This window comes from Berghia stephanieae, chromosome 4 (genome assembly GCF_034508935.2).
Source record: "Berghia stephanieae isolate SIO BIC M18660-M18661 chromosome 4, UCSD_Bste_1.3, whole genome shotgun sequence".
NCBI lineage: Eukaryota > Metazoa > Mollusca > Gastropoda > Nudibranchia > Aeolidiidae > Berghia > Berghia stephanieae.
Window position 1 is genome coordinate 85966964 of NC_088363.1, and position 17500 is coordinate 85984463.

General features: G+C 36.3%; 1 protein-coding gene across 3 annotated transcripts in view; it reads right to left on the minus strand.

Annotated features, from left to right (window-relative positions):
- LOC144971455 (uncharacterized) overlaps positions 1–17500 on the minus strand; it is a 378626-nt gene that overhangs the window by 45899 nt on the left and 315227 nt on the right. For all 3 annotated transcript variants that reach the window (XM_078912375.1, XM_078912378.1, XM_078912377.1), the window contains 2 exons: positions 15828–15899; positions 11434–11515 (listed from right to left, as the gene is read on the minus strand). In XM_078912375.1, the coding sequence (XP_078768501.1) occupies positions 11434–11515; positions 15828–15899 (154 nt within the window). The remainder of the gene's footprint in view (positions 1–11433; positions 11516–15827; positions 15900–17500) is intronic.

The following is a 17500-nucleotide window of genomic DNA, read 5'->3' on the forward strand; positions in this document are numbered from 1 at the left end:
GATTGTGACGCCGTAACATTCGAATATTATCCTGTATCCAGAGTGTTAGAAACGTGTAGAAATCACTTTTCTTTGAAAATGGTCTTCCCTGTGAAATACTTTAATCCAAATCCATAAATAAGACAACAGCCCATCTGTCATAACAACCACATCTCACTCGAAAATCCTGTCGATGGCAAGTAGATAGGCTGGAAAACACTCCCGAGTCAAAATTAATTCCTAGGCTGGGTCACGTTCAGCAAACAGATTTTAGCACATTTTTATGGTGGACAATAGCTAAGAAAATCACAATCCGAATTAGAAAACTACACCAAAATGATTCTATACGACCCGCCGTCTCACTGTGGTTCTATGCCGGGATGAATCGAATGCCCAAAATTGAATTTATATTCTAATCGGACTACGACATTTTATTTTTATTACATTGTAACCATCTCCTTACCAGCTACAGCAAAATCGTCACATTTGTTACGACACAATTAATATACGTTTTTCTTATTTAGATTTATTTTGTACATCAGAAACTTTGAAGAATGATCTTTGTTTAATTAATAAGAACATAACGTTGTTTTGCAGAGAGCTTGTTTGAGTTTTTGAAAAATCAATTTTTCTGCTAGGTAAGCCTGTCATTTTGGGGAAAGACTGAAAATGACCGGCAAGAAGAGAGTTAAACCAGTAAATTACCGTACTCTGGAAACTCACGAGGTCCCAGGAGAAGTTTTGGCCAAGACGACGACGGTCATTTAAATCGATCGATATTTGAAGGAGTTCAAGGAAGAGTTTTCTGGCCAAATTTTTTGAAGACGTTTCTTTCTAGAGTACGGCTTTGACTAGTTACGATACCATGCCTACCTTCAGGAAAATATAATTTTGACTTTTTAAAAAGGCAAAATTCCGATTTTCAGCAACTTATTATTCACCACGACATAAAACCAAATAGAGGTGATAGGGGACACACAATGTGTTGTGATCGAAAAGTGGAAATGTAGTGAACGCCGTCCCACTGAACAGGGGGAATTATCCACCGTGAAATGTATGGGACTTAAGTCTGATTAGTTAGGATACTGACTGACTGTATCCAACTCCAAACAAGGGGAGATTACTCCTGGTAGAGTGTTCCACACTAATTGGGTCATGTTATTCTATTATAATATACAAAGTCCTGCCACCAATCTCATTCTCATAATGTCACTAATTCCTAATTCAACACTACGTACTTTTGTCCATACGTAATTCCTGTATTGTTAGTGTAGACTTGTATTATTCTTGAACCCGTCGTTTGTAGGTACATACAATAATTATATTAGGATTATTTATTATTCTGGCGTGACTGAGCGATTTTCTGGTGCCAGTAGTCTTAACTCACGCAATCCTAGAGATTTTTGCTACTTTTCAAAATTGAAAAAAAAAAATGTATTTAAAATGAGCATGTACATAGATAGTTTTATTCAACTAGAACCATTCAAATGTAAAAATTAAGAACATTAGCTTTTATACTAGGCCGAGATAAAAAATGTAATAAATAGGCATGGGGTAAAAGTAACCCCGAGTATACTACGGATATAGTCGGTGTTAGGGTTGAGTGAGTTAAAGACCCCTTTCACGCATGCGTGTGGTCACAGCATCTGTTAGTGAGACATTCTATCATTTGCTATATGGAGACCCCCCCCCCCTCTCTCTCTCTCTCTCTCTCTCTCTCTCTCTCTCTCTCTCTCTCTCTCTCTCTCTCTCTCTCATGGTGCCGGAGTTGACCCGATCCACGTACCTTAAACAGGTCTGTCGCGAACGCTTTACTACACGATATCATTAGTAAAAAATGCGGCAAATCTTTTGTCTTCTCTCACATTTTGCCTAAAAAGTTTATACTTCAAATAGCGATTATTAATCCTGAGTTGCAATTGTTTGACAGTTCAATTTATCCATAATCCAAATATATATATTTTCTAGTTTAAAAAAGGGTTTTCAGTCAAGCCTATGGAGGACACATCAATATCAGCCTTTAAAAAATGATTTTGTCATTATAATGACGATTTCTCCAAGGTCATTGATTAATCAAAGAATTTGTGACCAGTAGGGCAGAGGAGTAAATGGTCTGTGGATTGGTGTCCGGGAACAGACGTGCAAAATTCCGTACTTTGTGTCCTAGTAATAATGTCGCTATGTGCAACAGAATGTACACTGCATAACACATTCAAACAGAGAAAACAGCAATTATAGCACACTCACTGTTTCTTGTTGGCTGTGCCGTGATCGCATTTGCATGTTTTAATACCCCCCCCCCCCCCCCCCCCCAATAATTTCTTGCAGGGACGTGCACGTGCGTATTTCTCTTTGTGTATATTGTGTTACTATGTGGGTGTGAGTATAATGTGTGGGTGAGTATATATATATATATATATATATATATATATATGTGTGTGTGTTTGTGTGTGTGTTTGTGTGTATGTGTGTGTGCGTGTGTGTGTGTGTGTTACATAGAAGCCTCAACATTTACACAACTTTGACAGAAACATGAATATTTTTCGTTGGCTCTCAATATTGCCACAATCTCTCAATATTATCACAATCTATACACATTCCAGATACACATCGTGTTATTTTTCACTACGACACGAATTGCGTGACAACTAGCAGATAATAAATAGATACATAATCTATATAAGGTATTCTCACATTCAGTTGCATATGGTGCATTTTATCATGTTCAGAGCACATCTCAAGCCTTCATTTATTCCCCAGAATACCATAAGATGAAAAACGTTTTCATTTCACACAGGTTAAACCACCAGCTAGACGTGTCTTCTCTAGCATCATACTTAAAATATCGCAAGGTACTCTTCCATATCTGAGTAGAGTGTGGTAATGTGTGTAGAATGCCTTGCTCAAGGTAACAACATATAGTCCATAATAATATAAATGCCACCTATTCTATCACTGACTTAGCAAAACATAGCTTGATTTGTATTTGAGATCACCAATAAGTCTCATCTGGACACAAGCAAGGTCCCCACTAAGAGGAATACACTCAAATGCTTACATTATGAATTCAAAATAGCAATTATAATAATACATAACAGAGAGATGATTTACAAGGAAAAAAACATCATCTCCCAAAACAATAACTATGCATTTGACTGTTTCCCTCCCAGCCAGAACTCCGGCCAGGGCCAGGACAAAACCAAGTAATCTCATTCTAAGACAAAGACAGAATGCAAGTTGGAAACCATATATACGGGGATAGAAAACACAGTACGTACCTCCCTGCCCACTATGGGAGGTCAGGAACCCCACCCAGGAGCAGATACCGGTTCAAGATAAACATCTGAAGGAGTATGTATGAAAGGTGCCAGACAAAGCAAGAAAGAAAAATACAAGGGAAAAAAAAAACTACCCAAAAAATCAGTGTACCTCGACTGGGGTGTTTTGTTTTTTTTTCTTGTAATTTTCTTTCTTGCTTTGTCTGGCACCTTTCATACACACTTATTCAGATATTTATCTTGAACCAGTGCCTGCTGTACATACGCACTTGTTCAGATATTTATCTATTCACTGCTTGGTGGACAGAGGGGTCGGAAGAAGAAATAACAAACTCGACTGAACTCGGATTGGAAACCGGTCAGTTTGTTCCGTGTCCAGTGCTCTTTAAAAAAGAAATAATAACTTGAGCTTTTATATAGAGCAATATCCACTAAACGTGCTCAAAAGCGCTTTACAAAGGGTTCCTGACCAACAGCAACACGTAACATATTATAGAACGAGACATGACGCCAGTTAGGCGATATTACATTTTATTTTTTCGACAGACACAACAATGTCAACGGCCAGGTACTCAACTATGCGCCGAATGAGGCTCGAACCCAGGCCCTTCCGATCCGACAGCGAGTGTCATACCACTAGACCACATTATACCCGCACCAGTTGAGCTATTGGAAAGCTAAACTTAAAAGAAACATCGTCACCGACACAACGTCATATTCGCCATCCATCAACGACTACCAACATTTATAACCCTTGTTAATATAATTATCACTGCGATCATTGCTGTATTTATCACCCGTTGACATCAGCTGCAGCAATCAAATATTCATTATTATATTTTGCCTGACTCAGTACACTTAAAATAACGAGCCACCCCCTCCCCTCCCCCAGAAATAAAATCAAAACAGTTAGCTTGTTCCACTCTTAAAACCTGACATTCAAAGACTTGATGTGCTGTTAGGTGGGATGGGAAAGGGGGGGGGGGGGTATTATGTCATCATCAATTGAAATATCATGAAACTAGCTTTTTTTAAAAACGTGTTACCTTTGTGATTGTCCTTCATCTATTTATCTACGTGTTGACAAAGATTAATTTAGTCTAATTTTGATCGCTATTTTCTGTTTATTTGTCCCTTTGTTTTGGTATAAAAATTAAAAAAATAAAATTCCCTTTATTCATCCGCAAAGGGTAATTTGTGTTTAGGGTCTATCCCAAGGGTAGACTGTAATAACCCAGGCGTTAGCCGCAGTGCAGCACCGCATGGCGAGCTAACACACAACAAGACGGGTAGTCGAACTCGGTACCTTTTGGGTAAGAAGCAAAGACCGTACCGCTGAGCCACGGGCTGCCCCGTTTAATATTTTACGCAAACAATGTTAACCATAACTATAAAGCTATAACTGCTGTTGTTTCCCGCCATCACACATTCTCCATTTGGTTTGAAAGTAAAACAAGATAATTGACTTCCATCCACGGATGCTGTGGAACCTTTTGAAGCATCTGGCAATTTCCATTCCTGGGCATACATACAACAATACAATAAACATTCCATATCTAACGCGATGACTGGAAATGTAAACATAGGCAACGCCATCATTGGCCTGGAGTGTGTCGGACAACCACAAAACACATCATATCTATTTTGGCCAGAAAACATACACACCTCGAATAACCTTTCAGATGATCTTCAATTTCAACGTGTAGAAAAGGCTCAAACCTGACAATCCTTCAAAAAGATACAAGTGAGATATTTTTTGACAAGTTTTTTTATCAACTCTGTCAATCTTAGAGATTTTTGCTATTTCTCAAAATTGAAAAAAAAATGTATTAAAAATGAGCATGTACATAGATAGTCTTATTCAACTACCACTAACATGTAAAAACTAAAAACATTAGCTTTGATACTACGCCTATAATTTGTCTCAGAAAAATGTAATAAATAGGCACGGGGTAAAAGTAACCAGGGTAAACTACGGATATAATCGGGTGTTGGGTTGAGTGGGTTAACCGACCACAATAAATTATTTTTGTGGACAAATCGAATGTTTTGTTTTTGACAAAAGTCTTTTTGTCACTCCTACGGCAGCTGCAATAGTTGTTATTTTGTGAGAGCGTTGGGTGTCAACTGTCAACAAGGATGGCGACATGCCATTCAGATACGCGCTGTGACATTTTAATTGATGTTTTACTGACAAACAATGCAGTGATGGTGACACCATCGCAACAACAAGAGGTCTTGTCAAGATGGAGATAAAATTTTCCATACTTGTTTACGCGCATTACAATTGCAAGAATCTTAATCTTTATTAATTCTAATTTCGACCTCAAGGCATAGTGGACTGGATGGAGAGAACAACAGAAGCAGGAGACATGGCACAGAATGAAAGTCATCAAGGGGTTCCGTCGAAATGTCTGGGATAGGATCCAATAAGGATTTGCCTTAAAGAAGAAGTCAAGATACAGTCCTGTCTCTTAGTAGCGGATATTCGTACTCGATACTATCATTTTTTTTCTTTAATATTGAAAGCAAACCCGTGGTTTAGTTTGTAAATGTTTTGCAAATGGAGAACGTCGGATGTCACAATTATGGCCAACGCACGACATGGAAGAAACTTGATTGTAACAAAATCATTGATTTTTTAAATTTTGTTTGATCGATTGAATTTTGTGTAACAGAATCGATATCACGATCCAAGCGTGTAGATGGGTCGAGCAGAAAGAGACATATCGATTTATATTTTTCTTTGTTCGTTCAGAGACTGATTTCGATGCACGAGACAAATAATAATTAGTTATTGCCGTACCCAACCGGCCTATACCCCAGCTGCAAGGAGGCCCTTCCAAGTAATTAATATTCACATCATGTATTTACTAAGTAGCATCCATGCATAATTTTATTTTCATACATTTTCAACTTCTCCACAATGAACAGCAGGCACATACAACTTTACATCATAATATAACTATCTTATTATTGCCTATCTTGAAAGATTACCGGAATAATCAGGGTGTCAGCTAAGTGCAAGTGCAAAGTCGCAAAAGTGGCCGACAGGGGAAAAAATGATTGCTCATTATAAAAAAAAAAATAAATAAATGAGATGACAACAACACATTCCTAGGACTCCGGATGCGAGTGCAATATGCCTTATCCACTCAGCCATCTCGACCTCCTCCCCCCCCCCCCCCCCCCCTCCCTCACCCCGAGAGTAGCTTGATGGAAGCATTGATGATCATCTGCAGCAACGATTTGATGATGCATTTGACATTCGTTAGAATCATAACCTTATAGCATCAAGCCAAGTGATGCACTTTCACAATAGCATTGCTATAAATTGAATAACTAGTCTTTTTTCCTTCTCTTTATCTATTTTGGTATGGTTTTTTTTTAAAATACTTCATTTGTAGATGAATTATGATTTTATCTCTCACTTGTCCAAAAGTCTTATACTTCTTTAAAAGAATATATTATTATTGTCTTTATTGGTTCTCAGGCCAGTAAATAATCAATGTAGTCAGTTCTGAGGAGAATGAAAAAAGGGCGTTTTGTCAGTGTATGACAGAATAGATACGAATTTACATATTTCCGAGTATTGTAAAATATCACGTCATTAAGGAATGGACGCGCGTCATTAAGGAATGGTCACCTAATCATGAGGGAAATATGTCAATGAGGTCATTCCGTAGACGTAGATTATTTGCCCATCTCTATCATTGGTGACCATTTGGTTTTCCACTTGTTTTGATGCGAAGTGGCCGAGTGGTTAAGGCATTGCAATGTGACCCGAAAGGATCCGGGATCGAGCCCCGCTTCAGGCACTTTCGTTTTTTTATTTTTCATTGAGCAAGATTATTAACCCCCAATTTGCTCACTTGGACAACATGGGTGATTCCTGTTGACATCAGACATCTTGTTTGATGAGATATCTATATTCCTTCGTAGAATGCTTGGTCGACGACATCTTATGATGTCGTGGCGGAAAAGGCATCATTCTTAAAACATTCTTTTTTTGACGCATTGCAAAGATATAAAATCATTTGTCTCTTAATAATGATGACAGTAACTTCCAAAGATTGAAAACAATGTGCGAATATTTCATTCAACCATTTTAAAATAATATTTTAAATTACAACGATATTTATGAATGGAAGACCCATAAATGCAAAAAATGAACAATTAAAAAACACACACACACACACTGCAAGAGAAACAAATTTCCATAAAACCGACGTCTATTTATTTGCAGGTCTGATAACCCAAATTGTTATGGGCCCATTGTTGTAATGGAAAGAAATACTCTCAAACCAACGAAAAATATTATCCATTAGTCCTGCCTATAACAATGTTAAATCAAGCCTATAATTACGTCCGTTTATGAGACATGCAAATATGTGACCCTTGGCCTCAAAACGGTATTAAGTCGGATTGGTTAAGATTTGAAAAAATTGAATTTATAGCCAGAAATATCAGACTTGTGTCGAGTTTGTATCTTTTATTGGGGAGAATGGATACCTTATTTTGGGGTGCTAATAAGGATTTATTTTTGACCAGTTTAACATTTAATTCGGCATTTACGCATCTGGTTCTTTCCGACATAATACCGTTTTGAGACGATGGGTCACATATATTATATGCCCGTCGATAAAACAAAACTATTTATAATAAATAAATATCTATATAAATAAAAACGAATGGCGAAAGGACTGTGGACAAGTTGAATGAGTGCGGTTGAAGGGACAGACAGTGCGAAGGAATGACGAAAAGCACAATAATTAACGACAAGGGGGAGACTGACGTCCATTCTGACAGACACGTGTTCACGCTCGAGTTATTCCCGGAGTATTGTCCCCTCATTTCTCCATTTCCGGTTTCAGGGCATCCATCCATATATAATATAATTTAAGTTGTCATGGCAACCCGTCTGAACTTCTTTTGTTTTGGGAAATGCGTCAGAATTTACTTTTATGAATTCTGCTGATCTCTCTCCCTCCTCTCCTCTCCTCTCTCTCTCTCTCTCTCTCTCTCTCTCTCTCTCTCTCTCTTCTCACACACACACAACACACACATCACACACTCTCACTTATATATCAATCTATCTATATATCACTTTTCTCTCCTGTGTCTTTGTCCCCTGACACACTGGGATATACGAATAGGATTTTGAACAATTAATTTTGAACATAATTAAAGTATAATGAATACACGACAGGATTCTGTATTGTAAATATCTGAACAATTGTGTATGAAAGGTGCCAGACAAAGCAAGAAAGAAAAATATAAGAAAGAAAATCCGTCCCAAAAAATCAGTCTACCTCGACAGGGCATCGAACCTCAGACCTTCTGATTACCGGTCAGACGTGCTATTATGGTCTCAGGTTCGATCCCCAGTCGAGGTAAACTGATTTTTTGGGATGGTAATTTTTTTTTCTTCTATTTTTTTTCCTAGTTGGGTCTTGCACCTTTCATACACACTTGCTGGTCCCTGTTCCTTAATACCATATTTTGTACTGCACCAAACCACTTTATAGAAAAGTTTTAAAAAAATAATCCAGTTTTATCAACCTAATCTATGTAAATGAAGCTCGAAGCTCGAAGAAATAAATAACAATGTGAAATTGAATGTAAGCTTCAATTTAATTACCAAAAAAAACAAAAACAAGATTCATCTTAACAACACCAAAACCACATCATCTCATTTATCTGTAGTGTTTCATTCCTCCTGTTTGTTGATAAAGGGGAAACCCGAAAAATCCATTCTATCTATTTTCGTAATACTCTTCAACAGTCGTAACGTCACTTCCTTCCTTATGACGCATGGTAACTAAGTAACACTGGCTCTAAACTATCGGAACACGATGGCGGACGCCCGTATGAAATATTTCTCCGGCGAGCATAAAAGCGTATTCAGAGGGGGGAAAAAACATAAATTTGATTTTACACATTCTGATCACAAGGCATATAAAGTTCTAGCCAGCATGAAGAATAAAAAGTATTGATTTTCTTTGTTTAGAACCAAAATGGCCGCCGTTGCCGGGCGGCGTGACATCAGACTACAGAATCCAATTAAATTGAAGCTTACATTCAATTTCACATTGTTATTTATTTCAACATAAATGATGACGTCGAGATTATGTCTATATTATCTTTTCTTCATCTTTTCACCACTATTTCCTCCAGTGAAGGAGAAAGCGTAATTATTTACAGACTCCTAGACGCTGACCGTGGCTAACAATACCATCTCTTGTGACATTTCTTGTCTAATAAACCATTTTCTACTCCACTTGAGCCGTTTGCTCATCGTAATTACGTTAACGATCTCTTATCCATTTCCTGTGTCCAGTTGGTCAGCGAGTGGACAGTGGTTGTGATGGATGATGTCCACCGTTACGAATGTCAAGACGACACACGGTGACATCACGACCCAGTTTCATGGTGATGACTCCAGTCATTTCCTTGTCATAGATTATCTCTGGATGGAAGTGTGACTTCTTGAACTAAACCCCCCCCCCCCCCCCCCCCCCCCCCACCAATTCACAACAGATGGATAGATAGATATATATATAGATAGATAGATAGATAGATAGATAGATAGATAGATAGATAGATAGAAGATAGATAGATAGATAGATTAGATAGATAGATAGATAGATAGATAGATAGATAGATAGATAGATAGACAGACAGATAGACATATAGATAGACATATATATAGATAGATAGTTTGTTTTTTTTTTCTATCATTACTGTCGCTATTATTTATACACTACATTTCTGGTGTTTTCTGATGGTGTTTCATTCGCATTATTATACAAATGCCTGCTGTAAATTGATGGCTTTTTTTTTCTTCTTTCCAACAATAAAAAAAAATGAATTCATTAAAATAAGCTTGCAAAAAGCATTTCAGGCAAAATATTGAAATAAAAGATGCCTCTGTCAGAAACACGAAACCAGAATCTTAGTGTCACGGTATACAATAATATTCCTATCAAAGACAGGACATTTTTCCATACTCGATCGTAACTACCTTTTCTTGCCCATTCCCTGACGTCTCAAATTTGTCAAGCAGCAAAAGCAACAAAGCTCAAATGTTAGTTAAGCGAGAGATGGATAAAATAGACAATGAAAAGAAGATAAAAATCTGGACTGGTGACAATGGAATATGATCACACACACAAAAATCCTTTTGGGAAAAGAGACAGAGACAATGTATCTTTTTTCTGTCGGCCTCCTAGGAATGCTGCACTGACATCTTCAACAACAGAGAGCCAAGAGATGAGTGGCACCTGATACAGATCTAGACCGGGGAATGCGATACCTGCACGTTTGCAGTGGGCAGTGGGGTGTGACAGAAATATACGGACATTTTTAAAAATTCAAATATTTATTTTCATTTCGTTTTTGGGTTTTAATTTTTTCTTTTTAGCTTAAAACTATGGATAATGTTAAACTTATCAGCTAAAATTCAAACATACAGGGGAGTTGTCCGTAACCGTAAAGATAAAAATAAGTAAAGACCGAATTAAAGAAAAGGCCAATCCATCAACCCCGTTGTGTGGTCTAATACTCCTTACCACCTCCACCCTCTTTACTATTTTTTTATCTTTAAAAGAAGATGAACACCAGGAATCTATCGCAGCGGATGATCCCAGCCAGCACTGTCTTACCTTAAGAAAATGACCACAATCGTCACGATACAAAGTGCTTCTTAATCAGATTTGTTTTAGAAATATAAAAAAATATGAAGAAAAATCTGTGTTGTATTTACAAGAACTTCATGTGTTGTAGCGCTTGTTTTTCTCAACAAAACTAGACTATGTGTAGCGTGTACTTATGGATTTTTAATTTGAGTTTTAAAATTTAATCTGTGTGTTGAGTTCGGTATGACATTTCAGCTAATATCCTGAAAAGGGTTGGTTAGAGAGAGAGAGAGAGAGAGAGAGAGAGAGAGAGAGAGAGAGAGAGAGAGAGAGAGAAGAGAGAGAGAGGGAGGGAGGGAGGGAGAGAGAGAGAAAGAGAGAGAGAGAAAGGGAGAGAGAGAGAGAGAGAGAGAGAGAGAGAGAGAGAGAGAGAGAGAGAGAGAGAGAGAGAGAGAGATAGTTAAGGTTGGGTAGAAGTAAGGGAGGACAGAGAGCGATATGGATATCACGTAACATCATAACTGTTATTGGTTACTCACCTGAATAATGATTGTATTGAATCCTTATCCAGAAAGTCGTGGTCTTTTTCCACTAGGGCCAGGTCTATGGGAAACAGGCCATCTGTGACGGAAGCCAAAGCAAAGAAAGTCACTGTGAGGAGTTTACATTCTACTTTCCTACAATAAGACAAGTCAGACTGTCGAGACCTAGTCAAACACGACAATCTCAATGCTGCCCTACATTAACAGAACACTTTTTAGCCGAATTCTTTTCACCAGAAAACTTTCCATTCACATATCTATAGAATAAGAGGAAACCCCAGCTTACAAAACAAGTCTCAACCCCTAAAAGTAGTTTTATGTAGTTAGAGGGGATCATCTTATTTCTTCGATACCTGAACTTTTCTGGCCAAAAGGGAGAAAAAACTATTTGTCAGTGCAAATCAGAACAATCCCAATCTTTATACTGATCTAAGCCGAATTGTGTGTATGTGTGTGTGCGTGTGTGTGTGTGTGTGTGTGTGTATGTGACATATGTGTGCCTGTGTACATCTCTTTTTACATAGCAAAGATTGCTGGAGTCATAGAGTCAACAAAAGACTTTACTACAATATGTAATACCATTTTGCTTGTCGCCCAGATTTTCAATCAAGAACTCACAGCCTTATGGAATTTTATCCAACCCGACTCGCGTATGAAACGGTGCTTGGCTAGGGGCAGAGAGCTGATAGTTAAAAAAAAAAAGTGGGCACCCGACAGCAACAGGTTTTGCAGGAAGTGGAAATCGGATTCCATATTATGACCCTCTAGGACATAAATGAAATATTGAAGCTTGGTAAGACAAAACCATGGGTATCGCTAACTCATTCAAGGTGCATTTTTAATATTTCATTTCTTATGACGATTTGCGACACGACATGACCCAATTCAGTACCCGGCCAACCCTTCACATGTGAAATTAAAGGGGGGAAAAAGCCTCAAAATTATAATTCCTTGACTCTGAACTTACCAGTAGAAACATTGGGTTATAAAATCGCTTTAGGGAAATTAGTATTTATTTATATATTCTTTTTGTGAGATTTTTCTCAATGTTTTGTTTTTGTTGTTTTTTAAAAAAATTGTTTGTTTGTTTGTTTGTTGTTGTTTTTTTTAATTGGCAAAGACATTGATTCCACTCCATTAAAAAAAACCCAAGAATTTACAACCATTTAGGCTGCTATTTGGAGTTATAAATCAATAAAAAAAAAATTTTTAATCATCTTATCTGCAAGTATAGAACTAAGAACTGCCATCCTTCAAATCATTGAAAAACAACTAATGAAATGAACATTTTGGACTACACTGACAGAGCATATCTTATTTTTATTGTTTGCCGTTATTATTGAAAGTCCTAAACGACTCTTTATTTCAACTAATTCGATTGAGATGACGATGACCCGCTTCGTGTCAAAAAGTCTTAACCAGTTAACTGTCGGACTCTGGCCATTGGAAGACTCGTACTCTGGTCAGAAAACTCGCCCTTCAACTACTGATCTTGGCAACAACAACAAAAAAAAAAACAAAAACAAAAAAAAAAAACAAAAACAAAAAAAAAAACAAAATAAAAAATTGGGACTTGATGGAATCCTCGCGAGGTCCCAGGTTTGATTTTTTTTCCAAGACAAGGGTCAATTAAATAGATCGAGAGTTGAAGGACGAGTTTTCTGGCCAAATGATTAAATAAGCGTTTTTCCAGAGTATGACAGCTAACTGGTTATGATGACCCCTAACTTGTCAAAAAGTCTTAAACCTGAGACGTCTTTGTAGCATCAGATTTGAGATTTTTTGACAAGTTGAGGTCTTTTTAATCAATCGATACTTGAAGTTGAAGTTTGTTTATCGATATGACTTCAAAGTTCAGTCGATCTCCGTTAGTTTCGTTATATCCGTCTTCATAAACCGAAAATAAATGCGCCGTATAAAAATCATCAGTTTAATATTTGACAACAGAATTAAGACTGCTTAAACCGTCTATTTCTACGAGAGAATTAGACCGATTTACTAGCATAATCTCCAGTGACATTTGCACATTTTATGTCAGGATGATTTTGAATTTTGAATAAGACGGTCTAGATATAATATGATCCAAACGAAAACAATGTCGCCCACTCTAAAATGTAAACAAACACGCGAGCCGTTCTTCCTGTTGCTTGCAACAACAACAAAAAAAGCTGGAGAGCCGCCAGTTGTCCATGTACCGTTTAGAGAAGTGAAATTACCGTAATTTACCGTACTTATTACGTGAAATGAAACCTATGCGTTTGATTCAATTAACAGAAAAGTTAATGAAATAAAGAGACAGTAAAAAGCTTGAGAAGGTCTGAAAAAGAAGCTTAAAATTAAATCATCTCATGACGCAATGTCTGCAATAATTTAAAAACTAAAATGGAGGATATGAAAAGGCTTGTAACTGATATAATAATTTAGAGCAAGGAGTATTTTTATAGGAAAAGACATATATAATTATTCCTCGTGCGATAAGAATGACAGTAGGCACTTCAAGATTGATAACACAATGATGTGTAAACATTGAATGTGTGCCCTGATATCTAGCCTTGTTTTGTTTGCTTTGCTTGAGCCCATTATCAAAAACATGTTTATATTTCATTCTTGTTTTGTTCTCGGTTTTGTTCTGTTTTTCTCTTCATAATTTTGTTTCTTTTTCTATTTTTTAAAATGGTTTTTATTAGGCCTAAAGTATTGTTTTGTTTTGTTCTTGATTTCGAAAATTTCATTGAGTCAGTCAAAATAGTGATGACGCCTCAATTAGTTGTACAAATGTTCAGGTCTGATAATCGAACCAAATCATGGGCTTGGATGTAACATTGTTTTGTTTATTCATCTTAACAACGCCACTATCACATTATCTCACTAATCTGTAGTGTTTCATTCATCCTGTTTGTTGATAAAGGGAAAACCCGAAACGTCCATTTCATCTGTTTTCGTAATTAAATTGAAGATTACATTCAATTTCACATTGTTATTTATTGCGTTGGGTTGAGAGTATCTACATTATACGTCGATTTACACCCAATTTAATTCTAATAAAACGCACGTTACAAACGAGTCAAAATATCACAAATTGTAATAAACGAACAAAAAATTATTACAGCTTAAAAAAAGACCAAACAAAGAAACCCAAACGTTTAACGCTTGGGCTCAAAACACTTCTTCTGCCAACAACAAAGAACAATGAAAACATCAATAAATTACTGAAAAACCAGATCCTTATTTATAAAAAAATGGTCGTTCCTTCTTTGATAAATTCCCCTCGCTTATGAAATAGAAAAATACGCTAAAAGAGTAACTATGAAACTTAACTCACTCAACCCTAACACCGACTTTATCCGTAGTTTACTCGAGTTACTTTTACCCCATGCCCATTTATTACATTTTTCTGAGACAAATTATAGACTAGTATCAAAGCTGATGTTTTTTTAGTTTTTACATGCTAATGGTAGTTGAATAAAACTATCTATGTACATGCCCATTTTAAATAGATTTTTTCCAATTTTGAAAAGTAGCAAAAATCTCTAGGATTGAGTGAGTTAATATCTCATTTGACACTTTTAGGTTTTTCTTGTTTCTGTCTAATATTTGACAGTGACTTTGGCAAGAAATTAGTCATAGAAATCATAGATACTCCTTAGTGGAAAAATCCAAAAAGACGCATGGTATCATGGTTTAATCGCCACGCCTAGACTTGACATGGGATGCAAAACACTTGGGTTGAGTTCAAGCTTCAAATAATAGTCTTTTTTTACCTATCTTTATAATTTGCAAGTGCGTTGTTGTCTGAAGGTTTTGCAACGAACGCTCGTTTTGTTGTTTTGTTTATTTGTTGTTTTTGTTTGTTTTGTTTATTTGTTTTTGTTTTTGTTGTTTTTTTTTTGGGTTGTTTGTTTGTTTTTTGTTTTGTTTTGTTTTTTAATCCCATTTACCACATTATTCTTGGTTAATAAAAACCAAACGGCGTTTTATTTAAATGAAGCAATAATATTTATCTATTGGGTCTTTTGCACTTCATAACCCCATCTTATATAATAGTATGACTAAGACACTTGTGAGTACCACAGGCAGGAAACCGCAATGAGGTCATCCTGCCTGGCACATCACGATGAATACGTCCATATTGTATTTCTCCAACAAAACGACTTTATTTCATTTTGGCCAATGGTATTGGCTTCACTTCAAATACCCCTGAATCAAGATGGTCCAACATGTCCAAATCCTGAAGACTTAAAGATTAATTCGATTTCAGACTTTTTGACAAGTTGGGAGTCATAGATATAATATATAATATGAGTTAAACATCTTAATTTTAAGACCAAAATAAGGATACGTGTTTTGTGGGTGTACAGCAATAATAACTAAATGATGTAAGAATAACTCACCATCGAACATCTGGGCATATTGTGGAAATCCTGCCGCCCTTAGCCATTTAATTGCCTCCACTGCTTCCAGCTCTGGAAATGATAAACAAGGGGGAACATAATAATAATAATGATAATAATAATAATAATAATAATAATAATAATAATAATGATGATGATGATGATGATGATGATGATGATGATGATGATGATGATGATGATGATGATGATAATGATAATAATAATAATAATATAATAATAATAATAAAAATAATAATAATAATAATAATAATAATAATAATAATAATAATAATAATAATAATAATAATAATAATAATAATAATAATAATAATAATAATAATAATAATAATAATCTCTAAGTCTCAGATTTAAAAAAAAATATAATAGAATTTCATCTTATTTTGTCGAAATTTGAATGAAACATAAAAAAAAAAAAAAGAAAAAAAAAGACCAAAATGAAAAATATGCCTTGTCCGTCCGTGAACATCAATATCAATCATAGAAAACTAGAGCAATGTTATGATCAAATCGATGAAAACGTGACAAGTAGGTATAGCTATAGGTATAAAATATGGGTTGAGATAGCTCGGTACCGCGTATTAAATGTTTCGTGTAATTATCACATAGTGTGAAAGTACACGCAAACACGGAGAGACTCCCGTCCTTAACCCTGTCCAACTATAGGAAAATCGTCACATTCGTTACGATACAGCCAACATTTTTCTTATTTAAATTTCTCTTGTACATCAAACAATTTAAAGAACATGAACAGTGTGTTGTAGAGAATGTTTTGCTAAAGAAATAGTGTACTGCAAGAAATTAACCGCTCTTGTGTTTGCGTGATAAAAAAAAGTATTTTTGTGTTAGTTTGGGTGTTGAGGTTTGGGGAAAATCCTGAAAATAGCTGGTAAGGAGAGAGTTAATTAGATAGGCTAAAAGAGGATGATAATGATCGAAGGGGAAGTAATCGGAGACAACGTCCAATCCTGTAGAGATCTGAAAACTCGACTCACAAAATATATTTAATTTTGGCTTGAAAACTTCATTGATAAATCGATTAAAGCGACCCCTGACCCAAATCAAACCCAAGACTTTTCCTCCTTCAGTTATCCTTATCTCTATTCTATCTCTCCATAGCCCCCCCCCCCTCTCTCTCTCTCTCTCTCTCTCTCTCTCTCTCTCTCTCTCTCTCTCTCTTCCCTCTTGCTCTAACGCTAATTATGTCTATGTACCATGGCTCTCTATCCTATAGAGCCATGCTATATACCCTGCATTCTCAGTCCGAGACAACAACAAAGGAATTCCTTTTCTGTAGTAACAACCAATGCAGGTGAGTGGGCGCTAGCCCCTGAAGGGTCAATGGGAATAGGAGAAGGGCAATGGTAAATAAATCTCGAGGGGCCAGAGAGAACTGGGGAGTTTTCATTAAGGAAACAAAGAAACTAATGCGTGGACACAATGGAACTCGACGCCTGGAAGAATAAAATCCCAAAAGACGAAACACGGTTGTTTCATTTCAGCCACAAACATTTGATCCATAATTTATTAAAAGACTGGAGTTACCAGCAAATCGTAATAAAGTTGCAAACACCGGAGATTTCTAGACTTGTTAGATTTCTTGACAAGTTTGATGTCATCTTGATATATCGAGATATGAACTAAACGTTTAATGG